Source organism: Solea solea, chromosome 2 (assembly GCF_958295425.1).
Source record: "Solea solea chromosome 2, fSolSol10.1, whole genome shotgun sequence".
Classification (NCBI taxonomy): Eukaryota; Metazoa; Chordata; class Actinopteri; order Pleuronectiformes; family Soleidae; genus Solea; species Solea solea.
The window spans coordinates 34,034,531-34,051,428 of record NC_081135.1 but is presented as its reverse complement, the minus strand read 5'-3'; the positions used below and the strand labels follow the sequence as shown (position 1 = coordinate 34,051,428).

Sequence of the window (16,898 nt, the reverse complement as noted above, 5' to 3'; positions counted from 1 at the left end):
GCCCAAGTGCCTCCCGCTCCAAAAATAACACAAACCAGGCGGTTATTTTCTGGTTCAAATTAAAAATGTTCATATTCAGTTTAGTTAGAGCCTAATTCATTTAGCTTCGCCAAATCAAAACCATGTCATGCTCCTGAAAGACACGTGTCCAATGTTGCCTGAGTAAATGTTATACCTGTAAGTTTTTACCCGGGACGAAATTAATCCACACGTTCTCGCGAACCCGCCTTCGTGCCACTTCTAACCAATAAGCAAGTTAAAAAGGGGGCGGGAATCACGTGGTTTCCGCCACACTGATGTAGTGTCTGTTGTTGTTGATGGAAGTGTTCTGGACTCTGGGAATAAAGTGAAGGCGACACTTGCAAGTCAGTATTATTCACAATATTAACGTATACTTTTATATACGGTCACAAGTCGCCACGTAAGTTTTAAACGCAATCACGGTGTTAGACTTTTAAATTGAGTTCAAAGAGCCGACGTGACCCGTTTAAGTTAGCAAACGTTTCTCCTGTTCATTCCAAATAAATGGCTAATATACACTGGCTCATAACTGTCATATAACATGTTAATATATCACGTGACTGAGTATTTATCTCCTTTTAATCCGTGAAAACAATATGCAAGCATCCTATAATTCCATCTGCACATAATATGTCCATGTTGTTTATATTTGGGTTAAACACTGTTGATATTATCGATATTCTGCTTTTATTGTGTCTAATATTTAATATTTTGCATGTTTACTATCAATTACCTTGTCTGCTGCTCTAACATTGCAAATTCAGTGGGAATAAAGGATTTTCTTCTTATCTATTGTACTTGTGCTACTAATTACGTAATTGGGAATTCTGTGTAGTGTAAGTGTAGATTTGGAGGCTACAGGTCACGCCAACATGTATTTGTATTCATTAAATATTTTATATGACCAAAAGCCATGAATTAATGTTTTTATCTCTATTTATATTAGGGTCCGATCCACAGGGTATGATGGGACACGTGATGTTCAGAATCACTTTCAAGGAATTTCACTGTGGGTTTTGCATGACTCTGTGTCGTGACAAATAAAGACGACAAAAAGAGTTACAGTGTGACTTAACGGTGCAGGGATAGTTTAATATTTCACTGAAATTGATTTGCAGTGAATCCACCCACAGCAGCATTTGTCAGACTCAAACTAAAACCTGACTTTTCTCCCACAGGTGCCAGCAATCATGAAGCAGTTGCCTCCAGACACGGTGCGGCTGCTTTCGAGCTCACAGGTCATCACGTCAGTGGTAAACGTTTTGAAAGAATTGTTGGAAAACTCTCTGGATGCCGGGGCTTCCAGCATTGACGTTAAACTGGTACAGTGTCCATCTTACAGATTTTGGCAGCAACAATGTTGTTGGTTTACTGTTACTCTCCTGTTGCAGGATAATTATGGTTTGGACCGCATAGAGGTACGCGACAATGGCCTCGGAATCAAAGCTGCTGATACTCCTGTGATGGCCGTGAGACATTTTACGTCAAAGATCTGCAGCCATGACGACCTGGAGCGTCTGCAAACCTACGGCTTCAGAGGAGAAGCACTGGGCTCCGTTTGTGCTGTGGCCGAGGTGATGAGCATTTTAGTTTGTTATTTTAATTAACATAACATTTCTGTTACCTGTGGAACCCTAATGATAGCTTCTGGGGGAAAACAATCCCAATTATTTTACAGGTGGATGATTATTTTATAGCCATTCTCATGACAATATCATCTTATAATGACGATTTAAAGCAAGTTGAACATGTTAATCTATGTTTTCTGCATTACTTTTTATGTATTTATGTATAAATATCCTGTACATCCAGTTTTATTACAGGCTGTGATGTACTGTATATGATGTCTTGTGCCGTTTTCCTTCAGGTGTCTGTCACAACAAAGACGGCGGAGGATGACATCAGCATCCAGTACGTGCTTAACTTCACGGGGCAGATTGTTTCTCAGAAGCCGTCTCACTTAGGTCAAGGTAAAGTACTGCATTTAATAAGTCTTGTTCTCTCTTTCTACATTCATTCATTCGTCCGTTATATACTTGGTTGCATTTGTCCTTCTCTTATTCTTTTTCTTCTTATTTTTTCACACTGTTCTTGTGTGTTTTACAGGCACAACAGTGAGCGTACTGAAGCTTTTTAAGAATCTCCCAGTGAGACGACAATACTACTCCACCAACAAGAAGTGCAAGGAGGAGCTGAAGAAAGTGCAGGACCTGCTTGTGGCATATGCCATCATCAAACCTGAACTCAGACTCACACTCGTCCACAATAAGGTCAGGAATATGTTGCTTCTTTAATTTAACTGAGTGAAGTATTTGTAGAATCATTCTATCACCAAATAGCCAAGTAGCTGGTCTTTTAGTTTTTTTAGACTAAAAATCACCTCTTAGTTTTTGTTCTTTTAATCAATCCTCTCCTTTGAGTCTGGGCAGTTGAAAAGTTCCGACTCCTCACTGATGCATTCAACTCATACAGACACGATGTGTTAATGATTTGATCCAGCAAAAGATCAGTTGTACAAGTCACACTGTTCAAAGCAAGCATGTTGACACAATTAATGAGAACAAAAATACTGAAGTATGGGACATGAGACAGTACAGTAGAATAAATTCCCTGAGAAATAAATAATATGCAATATAATATTCCGCTTTTGTCTTCTGTGAGATTTAAGATAGCAGACGTAAATCAGCGTGTCGAAAATATAACAAAGCTTTTACTTTAGTCCTTTAAATCCCACAGTGTCCTGAATAACAGATGGGACATATTTAGTGGTTGATGGTTTTCATTTATTAGTGCCTTAATAAAACTAAACCAATGAAAAACATGACATGTGACATAATGTACAGTACATCCTGTTCATACAGTACATTTACACTGACACACACACACACACACACACACACACACATCGACCGCTAGGTGTCCTCATTTGTCTTCAAATGACTGCTGCAGGAAACCTCTATAGCTTCTAGTATCTGTTCTATAGTGCTGTATTTATTTATGGCAGCATCTCTGGTAACAATAATATACAACAATGTATGTGTGAAAGCACTTTGAGAGGATTACATGCATGTTATTAAGATTAGTGTCCACATATGAACTTTAATTACACGTTAGCACCTGATTCCATCAAATGCTTGGTCCTCAGCATCACTACTTTTTCTAACACTTTTTGATAGATAGATAGATAGATAGATAGATAGATAGACAAACTTTCCTCTCAGCTGACAGTCAAAGGTTCTGTGCTGACGCATTTGACGCCGATTGTGTAAAGCTGTTAAGCCGAAATTGGAGTTCGGTGGATTATTACCCTAACACCGTCACCATGTCACGGCCTCCTGTTGTTTTGTTGTCAGTACTAATGCGTGTCAGTGAGCTATGAAGTGGGCAAGGATCCTAATGGGAAAAGTATTCCCTTGGTTTGTGGGAACAACACGTGGATGTTTAAGACTCAAACAGCAGACTGACAAACATGGAAGTGTTTGGGTCAGTGAGTCTGTGCTGGTTCTGCTTCAGAAAAGTTCAAGTCCTTAATTAAAGGCCTCTCAAAATCATGTGCACACAACTAGGGCTGAAAATATTGATCAGTGTTTCTCAGACTCGGAAACAAACCAAGAATGATTCAGTTTTAATGATTTCGTTTCGTTTCGAAACGAGAAAATATTCACATTTAAGAGGCTGAAAAAATTGAAAAACTTGTTTTAATAATGAAAATACAATCGATTAATGATCGAGTAATTGTTTCACAACAGAAACAACAGAGTGCACATGTAGCCAGTAAAGAATACCACTAAAACTAATGTTTCTGTTCAGGAATGCAAGTAAATAACTATAATTTGACATCGTAATCGAGAAATAATAATGTGCTGTGTCATTTCAGTTTAAGAGTGTCTACATTCTGGGGTATTATTAACCATTAGAGAAACATAAAGAGTGATTTTGATAATTACCAATGCTGTTCATTTACGGCAGCTGTGGTCTAATACATGTGTTAAGCACTGTGTGTGCGGTGTACATAATAAAGTAGCCAGTTATTGTCGATTGGCTCCATATCAGATTAACCAGAAGTAGAATTACTGAGCAGTTGACATTTTCCTCCCTCGCACCGTTTCACACTGTCAGGTGCCCCCGAAACACAAATATGGCTGCTGAGTAAGTCGCTGAAAACACAGCTGCAGGTTTAACCCCAGATTCGGTTTCAGGCTGCAGCCAGTTTGTACACACAGAGAGAGCATATAGGAGATGTGGGTCACACAGGGGCCACACGACCACCCTATATTATGCATTCATAGAAATCAGGTTGGAGGTTGTCAGGTTATAGTAGTAAATCTATTCGGCGCAGTCAGCACTCGCTTGCCCCTATCCTTTATCTCCAACGCTGCTATATGGCGTGTGTCATGTTTCACAGCTTCTTCAAGAAATGTTTACAGGAGTGATCCATTTACATGCGCTGGATCGTGTATTCAATAGCTGACACATGCTCTGCAACAGGGTGCATGCTTTTAGAAATCAACACCTGGTAGATGTATTCACTGGCAGACACATACTACAAGCGCACTCATTGGTGTCATCATACCGTATTTTCTTACCCAAACTAAAAAAAATGTATGCTTATGTAATATTCATTTCTAAACTAACAAATGTATTGTATAATTATATAATTATATAATGATCATGGTATAATCACATTATAGGAATAATTTTGACCTAAAAGTGTGCTTTTTTTGTGATTTTCTAAAATCAGATATAAATTGGTTCTTCAACTAATTGTGATTTTCCTCATCAGTTAAACTTTTGTTTACTTGTTTGTTTCTTAAAAACATCAGAAACTGGTGAAAACTATCATTCTTTTTCCCCAAACCTCAAAATGTCATCATACTCAAGTGTTATGTCTTGTCCACAAGTTAAATATAGAAGAAAATCAAATGGTTGATAAATCACAGCTGTTTTACAGCCCAAGATTAAACTATTTTCACTGCAAAAGTCTTGTAAAGGTCCGGTGAAGGGCTGAAACTAACCATTATTTTCATAATCGATTAACTTATCGATTAATCGAGTACTTGTTTGGGCCAGAAAATGTCGATCCGTGTTTCCCAAACCTCAAAATCATGGTCTTATTTTGTCCACAAACCAAAATGATTTACTTTTACTGATTTCATTCTTTTATGGAACAAAGGAACCAGAAAATATCCAAATATAAGAAGCTGAAAACTCTGAGGATTTGTTTAAATTATTTAAAAAAAAGTGTCCAGTGTGCACAAATTAGTGACACCTGAAGGAATAACTCAGGGAACTACGGTGGCTTTCACATGCCAGAAACTATGAAAGGCTGTTACTTAGTCTTTTTCTGCCAATAAATCCTGATATCGTCCTTATTTCTGCCCTGACGGTTGTCACAGACTGATAAAACCAAACCTTTTTTTTGATTTTAAACTTCATTTTGTGTCCCATCATTTGCTGAATCACTCAACAAACAACTATACACCGCATGAACTCCAGATTTATTGGCAGCTTGGTGGCCCAGTTACTATCTTAACAGGTGTTAATGCAGTGTGATTCGCCTCATGTGTGCACTCATGGAAGTCGACTGGTGTCATATCGTTGCAGGTGGTGGTTTGGCAGAAGGCCAAGGTGGCTGATCTCCGAAGTGCCCTCCATGCGACACTGGGGCCCAGCGCTGTTGCCAACCTGCTCCCATGCCACTATCACCAAGAGCAACCAGAGGTTAGTTGAGGGGAAAACGCAGTGATGAGAGGAAAACTCATTTGTAGGTTTTTGAGAAGACGCCACTGTGCTGACGCGTGTGTCATATCAGGATTCCTGGTCAGCTGTTATTTTTGCTGTATTGTAATCGATCAGTCTTTTCTCGATTAAACGTTTGGTCCATAAAGTGTCAGAAAATGTGGAAAAATGTTCCCCAAACTTCAAAACGATGTCCACAAACCAGCATTTTTCAGTATTAGTCATTTTTTTGTCAAACGGGGAAATTAAATGAGAAAATATTCACATTTAAAAGGCTGGAAAATCAGAAAGCTTGTTTTAATTACTTAAAAAAAACAATATTGGACTTTTTGCAGATATGCCGATGTATCAGGAGTGCTTGAAGCGGATAACCAATACCGGTATTTACTGCAGAGGTCATTTAGTTTCTTCTGTAGTGCAATGAACACAATATTTTTTCATACACATGTTGCAGAAGTGGAGGACATAGCAGCTCATTCAGCCTACTATTTTAGTCAGTGGTCATATCGGCAGATCTTGTGCGTGTTAAGCGATATCCAATAATACATTTCAAAGCTAATACCTGCCGATATTGATTGAACACACAGCCCACCCTCTCATCTCATGAACACACATTTGCGCCCCGCTGCGGTTCCCGTGCCACTTTGACCTGACTTAAAAACGGACATGTGATTGAAATAACACCAACTTTGTGCTGTGGAAGTTCCAGTTGTCCACAAAAATGAGAAATATGTAAATCGTTTGTTTTGTGATTGTTTAGCTGGTTTCAGAAAGGTCTCATTTTAACCGTCGCCTCTACATTTAATGTAGTATTTTTGTTCTTGAGGAGTGAGCTAATAACCTCGTCAGGAACGCCTGGTCTGAAGCCAGTAAATGTGGTCAGCTGGTGGCCGGCCAGCTATTTCTTTGCCCTTTTCTTTCCTGATGAAGAGGGAATTATCTTTGTTAGCCAAGCTGTGCTGCGCCGATTGTAATTGAATTACTGTCGAGCGGCAACTTTCTGCTTGGTCAAGGTAGGTGTCATGTGGCTCATACCTGCTGCCAGCCCCCCCCCCAACTAATCAAGCTTGACAGATATGGAGCAGCCCTTTCCACCGTGTTTCTCTCTCATTTTCCCCCTTTGTTGTTGTTATTTTGCTGTTAGACCTTTGTGCGCGGTTATGAGAACAGCCCTTCACCTTCTCCTCCGTACTCCCTTATTCGCAGTGAAAGAGAACTTTCCCTCTCTTTGTCCCTAAGACCAAAGCTGAGTTGCCAGGTTGACAATTTCACCAGTGCCTTGCTCGGGGAGAGTCGTAAGAGCCGTTTCCTCTGCTCAAAAACAAAACGTGACACTGTTTTTTTGGCAGCGTGACTACACAAAGCCTTGGCCCTTTGGGGGCCAGAGGTGCCATTCGTGCTCCCATAAAGTGACCCTAATGAGCACAAACAGAGAGAAGCATATGTGCCGTGACCTGAAACAGCAGTTCATTTAATAACTTCATTGGCGTGCGGTGCTGCTAATAATGAGCCTTGGGCCATGTGGGGGGAAAAAAGCGTAGCTGTTCTCTGCCTGCAATCTGTAGAACATTAACAGCTTTCCATCATTTCTTACTAGCTTGCCTTGGTGACGGAGTTTCTTGAGGACTCCCTCTGGTGGGATTCTAGGGTTAAAGGTTGAAATTTATATGTGATGCAACTGTGAGAAAAAGAAATGTGTAACATCAGCTCATGATCACAGTGAGGGCTGAACGCCGATACACGAGGGAACAGCATGCAAAGGTTTTTCACTGCCGAGTTTTCTTGACATCAACTGTCAAGTGGGGCTTCTTAAACTTTTTGGAGCCAAGGAAAGTTAAGCGTTTGCTCACTGGCACTCGCTCTCTCTCTGGTTGATATATCTTAATTGTGTCATGTAATAATGCTCCATTGTATTTGGAATCCATTACATTGTGGATATTTTACTGCTGTCAGATTTATGAATGACTTGTGTTTCTATTCCGTTTCATCCAGATCTTTTTAGATGGCTATTTTCCAAAGCCTGAAGCCGATGTCTCCTCTACAAGTTCATCTCACCCCGACAAAACCTTCATATTTGTCAACAACCGGCCCGTCCACCATAAAGATATAATGAAGGTAGAATCACCGCTTGCAGTTTTCCATACAACAAATACACATTTTTTTCTATTGTAACACTTTTTTTTTTGCACATTAGCTGCTGCGTCAGCACTACACTGCTCAGTATTCTGAGGACCAAGCCCAAAATCGCTATCCAACCCTTGTGCTTAAAGTTACCGTTCCGCCCTCTTCAATCGACGTCAACCTGACGCCGGACAAGACCCAGGTGCTACTTCAGAACAAGGTGAGTGTGTACAGTATGGAGTTCAGGCTTGAACAGACAGTACCGTAGGGAGTGAGGTCATTTTGACTTGGTTTTAGGGTTAGGGTTAGAAATAGGTTGAGGTTGAGGTTGAGGTTAGGGTTAGGCATTCAAAAGAGTCATTTTTGTCCCCTCTCCACCCAAATAAAGTTAATCTGCAGCCATAAAACCCATTTGACCCATAAAAATAAGATAACAACAAATATACTATATGTAAAGGAGTGTTAGTTTGTTGCATTTATGTAGAGCTGAAATTATTAATCGATTACTTAATTCATCGACAACTATTTTGATTATCGATTAATCGGTTTGAAGCTTTTTCCATGATTAAAACAAGATTTCTGATTGTTTAAGCTTCTTAAATGTGAATATTTGCTTCATTTCTTTGCTCTGGATAACAAAGAAATCATTAAAAGTAAATCGTTTTTGTTTGTGGACAAAACAAGACATTTGAGAACACCGATCACATTAATCGATTATGAAAATAATCGTTAGTTGCAGCTCTACATTTATACAATTTATACCCAACCTTTTAATAACACACATAATTATGTAGACCTAGTCCTTCCATTGTTTGTGGAAAATGAATGAAATTAAAAGTAACCCGCTTTGAAATAAATAATGCAATGTTTCGATTTTATGTCATTCAGTACGCGGATCCTTTTCAAAACAACATTTGACGTAGACTTTGTGGATGCGGCGCACAAAATGTTCACTTTTATTTATTGTCTTGATCTCTAAATAAGAGGAAAGAAAGAAAGAAAGAAAAGCTAAAAAGAGCCACTGCAGAGGGTTTGCAGATGTCTATGAGTGTCCTCACTATGAATGCTGCACAAATGAGTGTGCGTGTGTGTGTAACCCTGAATATAATGTATATTTGGTCAAACTTGGCAATGACTGGGGGGGGAATAGGACAAAACTGTAGCCAAGAAGATGTGATTGGAAAGTAAACTCTGTGCATTGTCTTCTGTCTGGCATGTAGGAGGCTGTGCTGACAGCAGTGGAGGCGCTGCTGGTTTCTCTCTATGGCTATCAGTGTGACAGTGACCCCCCAGCCGAGAAGCAGCTCAACCACGAGATATGTCCCTCGCCATCCAGTCCTTTGCAGACAAACCACGTTGTCCCTGAGCCAAGTGCAAAGACGAATGACAGTGTTATCACTAAATGCAGGAACGCAGCTGATGCTTCACTGCACCAGCAGGCCTCCAACAGCAGCTCTTCCTCCTCTGTAGCAGAAGACTGGATCGTCAACCAAATACCTGTATCTGACTTTTCTCTTTATGACAATGAAATGGCTCAGATCTGCACTCAGACGACAGAAACAGGCCCAGCAAGCAAATCCCAGGGCACAGCTGAGCAGAACGCAATGTCAGCGACGGACACAAGCAAGGAGACGTTATTAGCTGAGGACTGGAGCCGCGGGACGGCCGTGACCGACCCGGTGTCGCGAGAACCTCTGCAGCCTGTGAGAATCCTTCAGCCCTCAAAGCACAGTCTGTCTGACGGTGATGAGTTCAAGAGTCAAAGCAGCGTAAACAAAAAGACGTTCAACGCCATAACGGAGAAGCGGGACACGCTGATGGCCTACGATCTGATCAGCAACCGCGCAGTGAGGGCACCGCCGTCACCTGCCACCCTGTCCAAGAAAGAGACCGGAGCTGAGGTCCGTGGGGAGGGAGCCACAGCCGGTCTGCAGGACATCAGTGTCGCTGTTCGACAGAGCTGGAAAAATCTGAGGGAGGAAGAGCAGAAGAAGTGAGTTTCCAGACCTTCACCTTTCCAAGCAGTTGTTTCCACTTCTTGTTATTTGCAAGGCAGAGAGCGAGAGGGAGCGAGAGGGAGCAATTATGTTGATATGAGCTGTGTTTCTAATTTCCTGACAGACGAGCCGATAGTGTCCTGCAGCACAACAGGTGTCACTAACGCTGACATTTCCTGTATTTCCAAAGTGTTCCGTCTATCCAGAGAACTCCCATGTCCAGTTCATCTTGGGGCAGAATTGAGTTCAAATGTGTTCAACATTGAAACTGCAGTGCGTAACCTTTAAATAATAAACAAATGTCCCTTATAGATTTAAACCATTGTCAAATGAGTTTGCACATCTCAGATCAGCTCCACGCGTATAGCAGTGTTTAGGTCTTGTCCCCTCCCGCCCCTGCAGTGCAGGTGGGTACACACAAACGCTCCCCTTATGGCATCGCTTCACAGAGCCTGTTTGTGTAGAAAATCGTACAAATAATATTATACTGTATCTTTTCCCAAAGATCAAACAGAGGCAGAATACACCAAAAGTTACGCACTGCAGCTTTAAACCATTTGAAAATGTTTTCCCATGGTTACAGTAGTTTCTAAATATAGGTTGGCAGGATTCATCGGTGTTATTGATCAGTCATTTCATAATAACCCTTCAACATATTGTAAATCTAGTCGTCTGAGAGGGAGAACTAGACTTGTGCACCTGCTCTGGGCTCTGCTTTGCAAATTCTGTCCCGTCCACTTGAAGCTTTGACCAATCACAGGGCAGTATAGAGACAGCGAGCGCTCCTATTGGCTGTTTGATTACAACTACTCTCCATTCATTGAACAGAACAACTTCCTGTGCTGCAAAGACACCTAAACAAATGAGAGAGTCGGACAATGAACGCAATAAAACCTCAGGAGCTCAGGACACACTAAAAATGTTAGTATTTTAATAACCTGCAGCTTTGATACAATAATTTGTAATCAGGGAACCTAAATGTAAACATTTCCCATCTGAACGCCCTGTTTCTAGGTTTAAACGAGTCTCCTAGTCCGTTTAAAAAATCCTCACCTCCTCTCACTGCATAAGTGTTGTCAGGGGTGACACATAGTTGGCCTGTCAAGACCAGAGTTGGCACAGAGCAGAGGGGGGGGGTGGGGGGGGCGGGGTTGAATGAGTATTTGTGCTTGACCCCTGCCTCCTTCAGAGTGAAAGGATTTACATTCACGAAGGTAACGACAGGAGAAAATGACAAACACAACAGTGATACAGTGATCAGATGACTGTGCGTTTTTGGGTCGGAATAGCGTGTCCACTCACACACAGCTGGTCGACTGCATAAAAGCGGGTAATGAAATAGGTAAAAGGGTAAAAATGTTGACAGTTGTGTGTTGTTAAAGTGCTCCAGTTGCACACGGGCACGTCAGTAAAAAAAAAGAAAGCACAAACTAGGCGAGCGTCACGGAATAACGGCTTTCCAGTGTATACGACACCAATTATGTTAGATTACGACATAGCGATTTAAAATAATTGCAAGGTTGGAAAATATGTATCAGCACAACTCGGGGACTTATATAAGGTATGGGAGAGTTTATGGAAAAAGACATCTGTTTAGAATCCTGCCTCGCTGCACTGCTGCCGTCTTAAACGTGGAATAAGACGTGGCAAGTACTTGGCCCCCTTTCACTTCCACTGTTAAGTGGCACACCACTTCTAGGAATCATACTTGAAACAGGTCATTTGAATAATGGGGTGCTGAAGTGTAAGCCCTAATGCTTAACACATGAAGATCTGTGGAAACATGAGTTGGCAACTTTGCTGAGGAAAGCATACAGTATATGTACATACTGTATATACATTGAATTCTCAATGATGTTCCCTGCATGTACCACAGGAACGAGTTGTTACTTGGAATCTAAATTCTTATTTTAGAACACGCCGCAAGAAGTCGACAGCAACACATGATAGCTGAGCAGCTGTGCTGCACAGGCAGCGGCTAAAAGACGCAAATAATACGGCAATTATGCTTCGCCAGAAAATGTTCGCGTTAACGTCCACGCAGACGTTTGGAGAGAAGTGTGTTTACGGGTTAACTGACCGTGACAGAGGAGCCGGTGTGGCCGTCTTCTGTGTGTCAGTGTGCATCAAGTACCTTTGCCTGTGTGTGTGTGTGTGTGTTGTGCATTTACATTTGCACTCAGGCTAAAGAATGAATCCAGATTGTATCGAAATCGCAATAAGGACAAAATGTGTGTCAAAATATCGTTTTAGATGAATTATTGTCTTTTTTAGAGGTAACACTGCTTTATCGAACCACCCTGAATTCCTCTCATCAGAACAGCATTTACAATTTTTTAAAACCAATTACCAAACCAAAATTCAGCCATCGAGCAAACAGCTGGACCTTACTCGACCCTTTTATACATTGTGTCCACCTGTACCACTGTATATATATATATATATATACTATATATACCATTCCATTCCCCTGCTGTTGTGAATACATCTCACTCACTCGCTCCTACTGCCTTTAGTCATATGTGAAGTTCAAACTCCGGAGAATGTCCAGATCCAGTTCTCTGGACATTGTCCAGAGGTCACGTCTGACCCTGCAAATGGCTTTTATCAGACAGAACGGGACCCTGACAGCTCATCTGTCAGCATCAAATGTGGATATCTGAAGTCAAAACTGATTTAACCCTTAATGTAATTTGTAAAACGATAACTCTGCAGGTCCGAGGATCAGGAACAAAGAAACAAAATGGCCTCTGCTGATGTTCCCAGAGAGCTCAACGTGAGCGCCTCAAAGAGCCATGTGCGCAGCCACAAACGCAAAGCACCGCCGTCCAACCAGCAGCTGCTGGACGAGCTCTTCTCGGCACAGCCCCAGAAGAAAATGAAGAACGCCGAACCTAAGCCCTCGCAGCCGCTCTCCTGCAGCATGGCGGCCCTGCGCCTGCAGCTCCAGCGCCTCTCGTCCCAGAGTAGCGCAGCGCCACGGGGCCTCCACCTTGTAAATCGACTGGCCTCTCAGAACACCTGGGTCATTTTATGTGGTCGGAGGCTCATGTTGTTAAACCCATTTCGAGTGGAGGAAGCCTTGCTGTTTAAGAGACTTCTAGAGAATAATATACTTCCAGCTGAGAGTCTGCAGAACCCCATACAGCTAACAGATGGGTAAAGTATCACTCACATTTGTTTTCTTTTTGGGAAACTGCACAGTCATCCAATTTCTTCAATGTACACACACTATATGGACAGAAGTATTTGGCCACACCTTAAGGATTGAATTCAGGTGTATCAATCAGCCTTTGGCTCAACCCCCTTTTGGACGATGCTATGCTTCCAACTTTGTGGCGACAGTTTGAGTTTTTCTTTTCCAACATGACTGTGCTGCAGTGCACAAAGGACAAGGACTATAAAGACATGTAGAGCTGCAACTAAGGATTATTTTCTCGATTAATCGATGGATCATTTGGTCCATAAAATATCAGAAAACCTTAAAAAATCTAACTTAAGAAGCTTAAACAATCCAAAATCTTGTTTTAATCATGAAAAAAAAACTTTGAACCGATTAATCGATTATCCAAATAGTTGTTGATTAATTTAGTAATCGTATCATTTAGTATAATAATCGATTCATCGATTAATTGTTTCAGCTCTTAAGACATTGTTTGACTTTGGTGTGGAGGAACTCGACTGAGTCCTGACCTCAACCCCGTCGAGCGCCTTGGGGATGAACTGGAACAGAGATTACGAGCCAGGCCTTCTCGTCCTGACCTCATAAATGCTCCACAGAATGTATGGACACCAGTTCACATAGACACACTTCATAGAAAATCCTGAGAAAAGTCTTCCAAGAAGAGTGGAAGCTGTCATAGCTTCAAAAAGGGTGATCGTCAGGCGTCCCAATACTTCTGTCCATATAGTGTGTTTACGTTGGAGACTCGTGACAAACACAACCCTGTGCTTCGCTTCTATCGATTCCCATCTCATGTATGAAAATAAACACACATGTTTTTGTCTCTTGGATAGAATTCTCGGAGGAGCTGAATATACCGACGCTCTGTGTGACATGGAGAAACAGAAGCCGGAGCTGAACGGACAGGTGATTCTCTCTGATCCCAGGCTGGTGGCTAACGGGTTCAAAATCAGACTCACACCAGGTACGTTGTGGACTATAATTCTGTATGTATAGTATGTAGTGTTTACGTGCGTCTCAGTACGTGTGGCATGTCCTCGGCGTAGTACAAAAGGGCACCATGGTACGACATGGATCTGAACACAACACCCAATCAATCAGAAAACAAGGATTTCTTATTTTATGAGTCATGCTGTTTAAAGGTCTTTTCAGGTTTGTTTAACAAATGCCATAGTTCATTTGAAAATGTCAAATGCCCAGTCCCCGGTAACTGGATTACTAGCAGGTTCTCCTGACTCTGACTATTAAACAGACTTATAGTCCAGTACAGAGGAAATGAAAAACAAAACATAGATCATTCTCTTATGATATAAACAGTATCTGTATCAGTACTGTGCAACAAGTCTTATGGCACCACTGGCTTTGTTGCTTTTATTTTTGTTCTAATTTGAGTTAAACTCAGACAAAATGCCTTGAATAAAGCTTTTTTTTTTTTTTTTTTTTACCCCGACATGAAATATTACAAGGACAAACACAGGTTTGAACAATAACATAAATTACGCTTCCACTCCAGGTTTAAGAGAACCAGAGTGAGCAGAAGGTTACTGCAACCTCCACTGTCATAGAAGTTGAGTGCGTTTAAAGAAAACGGCACATTACTGGAAGAGAACGAAACAAACAAAACAGAACAAAACAAAAATAAATATCCTCTATATATCGCATATGAATTAATTTCACATAAAATGTGTCCATCCTCAGGAGCACCACGTCAGTAAAATGAATAAATAAATAAATAAAACAGAATGAATAATAATGAAATGCCAGCTCCTCCATTATCATGGGGACAGTGTCCTGTGAACGTTGGCTGTTTTGTTTTTGTTACTAGAACGGTTCACCTCGGTTGACACTGGCTCTCTGCCCAGCAGCATGGTCTCACAGTGGGTTTGTACCCCAGCGTGCAGGTGATGAGAATGGTTGCCCTTTAAGAAATTCTAGGAATTTTCATTTGGCACTCGCTGCCTCAGTGGGTGTGCGTGGGATTGAAGGGAGCGCCGTGTTATCAGGTGGCTGCTTTGCACGATCTCTGCTAGAAAAAAACGTACGTTTATGCGACGTCAATCTGCAGCATACGTTCGTACAAGAAGCCGTTGCTGTTTCATCGTGAACGTACTTGCACAAGCGGCAGAGAAATATTCAATATCTGCATCTCCAGTTTTTATTTTTCATTTTTTAAATCCAAAGTCATGTATCAGAAATATAAATTGTCCATGATTTGTAGTATTTCCTCATGAAATGAGAAGCCATCATTCTTCCACCCTACAAGACAACTTCCTTCCAGTCTGCTGGGGCTTCTATTAGTCATTTAACACTCCATTTGGCCCCTGGCTTGTTTGACTTGGTCATCAATCCGGCCGTAAACCACAATATTTATTTATTATTCTTTCCTGGAGATAGTAGTAGCGTCTGGAGTATATTAATCCTTGTTTTCTGCTTGTTTTGGCCAGGAGTCACGTCGGCTGAGAGACATCTGGAAGTGTCGGCCATGGCAGGTTGTGTGCCTTTCCTCGGCGTGGACGACCTCAGGGAGATCCTGACTGCGGTCGTTCACAGGAAGGCCAGGGCCGTGCAAGAGTGCCGGCCACTTAAAGTCACAAACTACCTACAAGTGAGGTTGATTTTACGAATTCCATCAGTGTAGCGCTGAGTTGTGTCTGATTAGGCATTTATATTGTGGCTCTGTGGCCCTCACAGGGTGAAGCGGTGCGACTCGTCCGGCAGCTGCCCTCAAATCTGTCCAGAGAGGATGTGGAGGAAACTCTTGTGCGCATGGAACAGCAGCTCGGTGAGAACAGCAGGTCCTGCATCCACGGACAACCGTTTCTCCAGCACCTGTCTGACGTGCCCTCCACAGAGCAGGAAGCCAGGGCTCTGCTGAAGCCTTTAGATCTGTGAGAAGTAAACACGTCAGAGGAATGTTTCAGGTTCATTTGTTTAAGTCTCAGGGTCTTACATACAGCTGGTTGATCTGTGCGCACCATAGGCCAAAACGTGGCTGCCAGTGGGGAAACGAGGAGAAACGGATTTCAGCCACAGTCCTTTTCAGACTGCAGACTTCAGTTTGTAAATTGCTCACTCTGCCACACCAAAGTCTATAGAGAAAATCGTTTTTAGCTTGTGGAGACTCAAGAGCTGCTGGTCGACTACTGCTGCCTCTTTTAGTAAGTTTGTCACATCAAAGTAAATCCAGACAAAGGACGTTAAACACTCAAGTGACACATTTTATTTAACTTATGGAGGCAGCAGTGCATCAACAATCCATGTGTTATGTAAAAAGTGTATGTAGATTTTTGGAAGTGAGCCTTTTGTTAAGTGACAGAAATCCATTTCCCCTCTGTCTTTGCTGGCAGACGTGTTATCAGTGAAAGTGAGTTGATAATGTGTCAACACCTCATACAGTCGCACTTCAAAAATCCCTGAATTATCCCTTTATTGCACAAGCACAGTAGTGTAGCTTTCTCATTTAAGCAAACCTGGTTTGTTTTCATTTTCTTCTCTTGATGATGATCGTTGCGACAACCAGAGAATAAAAATAAAGAGATTTTTTTTCATATTTTTGTGATTCCCACTCATCTCTGTCAGTACCTTTAAACGTTTAGACAGTACAGGATCGAGACAAGGGAATTCCTCAGCTGGCTCAGAAAGCCTTGATGAGGACAATAAACAGGTCCATTAATGAATAAAAGTCACAAACTATGAAAGTGTTGCAACATTTCTGTATTAAACCAAGTGAAATCATTTCTATTTCCTCACAAGAGAGACGGTGGAAGTGAATCGCTGAGTAGAAGAAGGCGGCGCGATGGGAACAAACACCAGCAACGGATTTCGTGGTTAACGCT

The 16,898-nt window shown here is 41.7% G+C and overlaps 1 protein-coding gene across 1 annotated transcript; it reads left to right on the top strand.

The window, feature by feature from the left end:
- Nucleotides 1–270: 270 nt before the first annotated feature.
- On the top strand, nucleotides 271–16,610 carry pms1 (PMS1 homolog 1, mismatch repair system component). The gene is made up of 13 exons (XM_058654808.1): nucleotides 271–365; nucleotides 1,200–1,343; nucleotides 1,413–1,595; nucleotides 1,889–1,991; nucleotides 2,128–2,291; nucleotides 5,626–5,742; nucleotides 7,753–7,875; nucleotides 7,955–8,101; nucleotides 9,102–9,874; nucleotides 12,594–13,037; nucleotides 13,896–14,026; nucleotides 15,507–15,667; nucleotides 15,754–16,610. The coding sequence occupies exons 2-13, from the start codon at nucleotides 1,212–1,214 to the stop codon at nucleotides 15,952–15,954; spliced, it is 2,679 nt and encodes an 892-aa protein (XP_058510791.1). The 5' UTR covers nucleotides 271–365; nucleotides 1,200–1,211; the 3' UTR covers nucleotides 15,955–16,610.
- The last annotated feature ends 288 nt before the right edge of the window (nucleotides 16,611–16,898 follow it).

Bases quoted from the DNA above. Each gene is read 5' to 3' on its own strand.
- pms1 (XM_058654808.1), top strand. From the start codon at position 1,212: ATGAAGCAGTTGCCTCCAGACACGGTGCGGCTGCTTTCGAGCTCACAG. The intron at 1,596-1,888 runs GTGATGAGCATT...GTTTTCCTTCAG, and splicing joins CCGTTTGTGCTGTGGCCGAG to GTGTCTGTCACAACAAAGAC. The intron at 9,875-12,593 runs GTGAGTTTCCAG...ATAACTCTGCAG, and splicing joins AGGGAGGAAGAGCAGAAGAA to GTCCGAGGATCAGGAACAAA.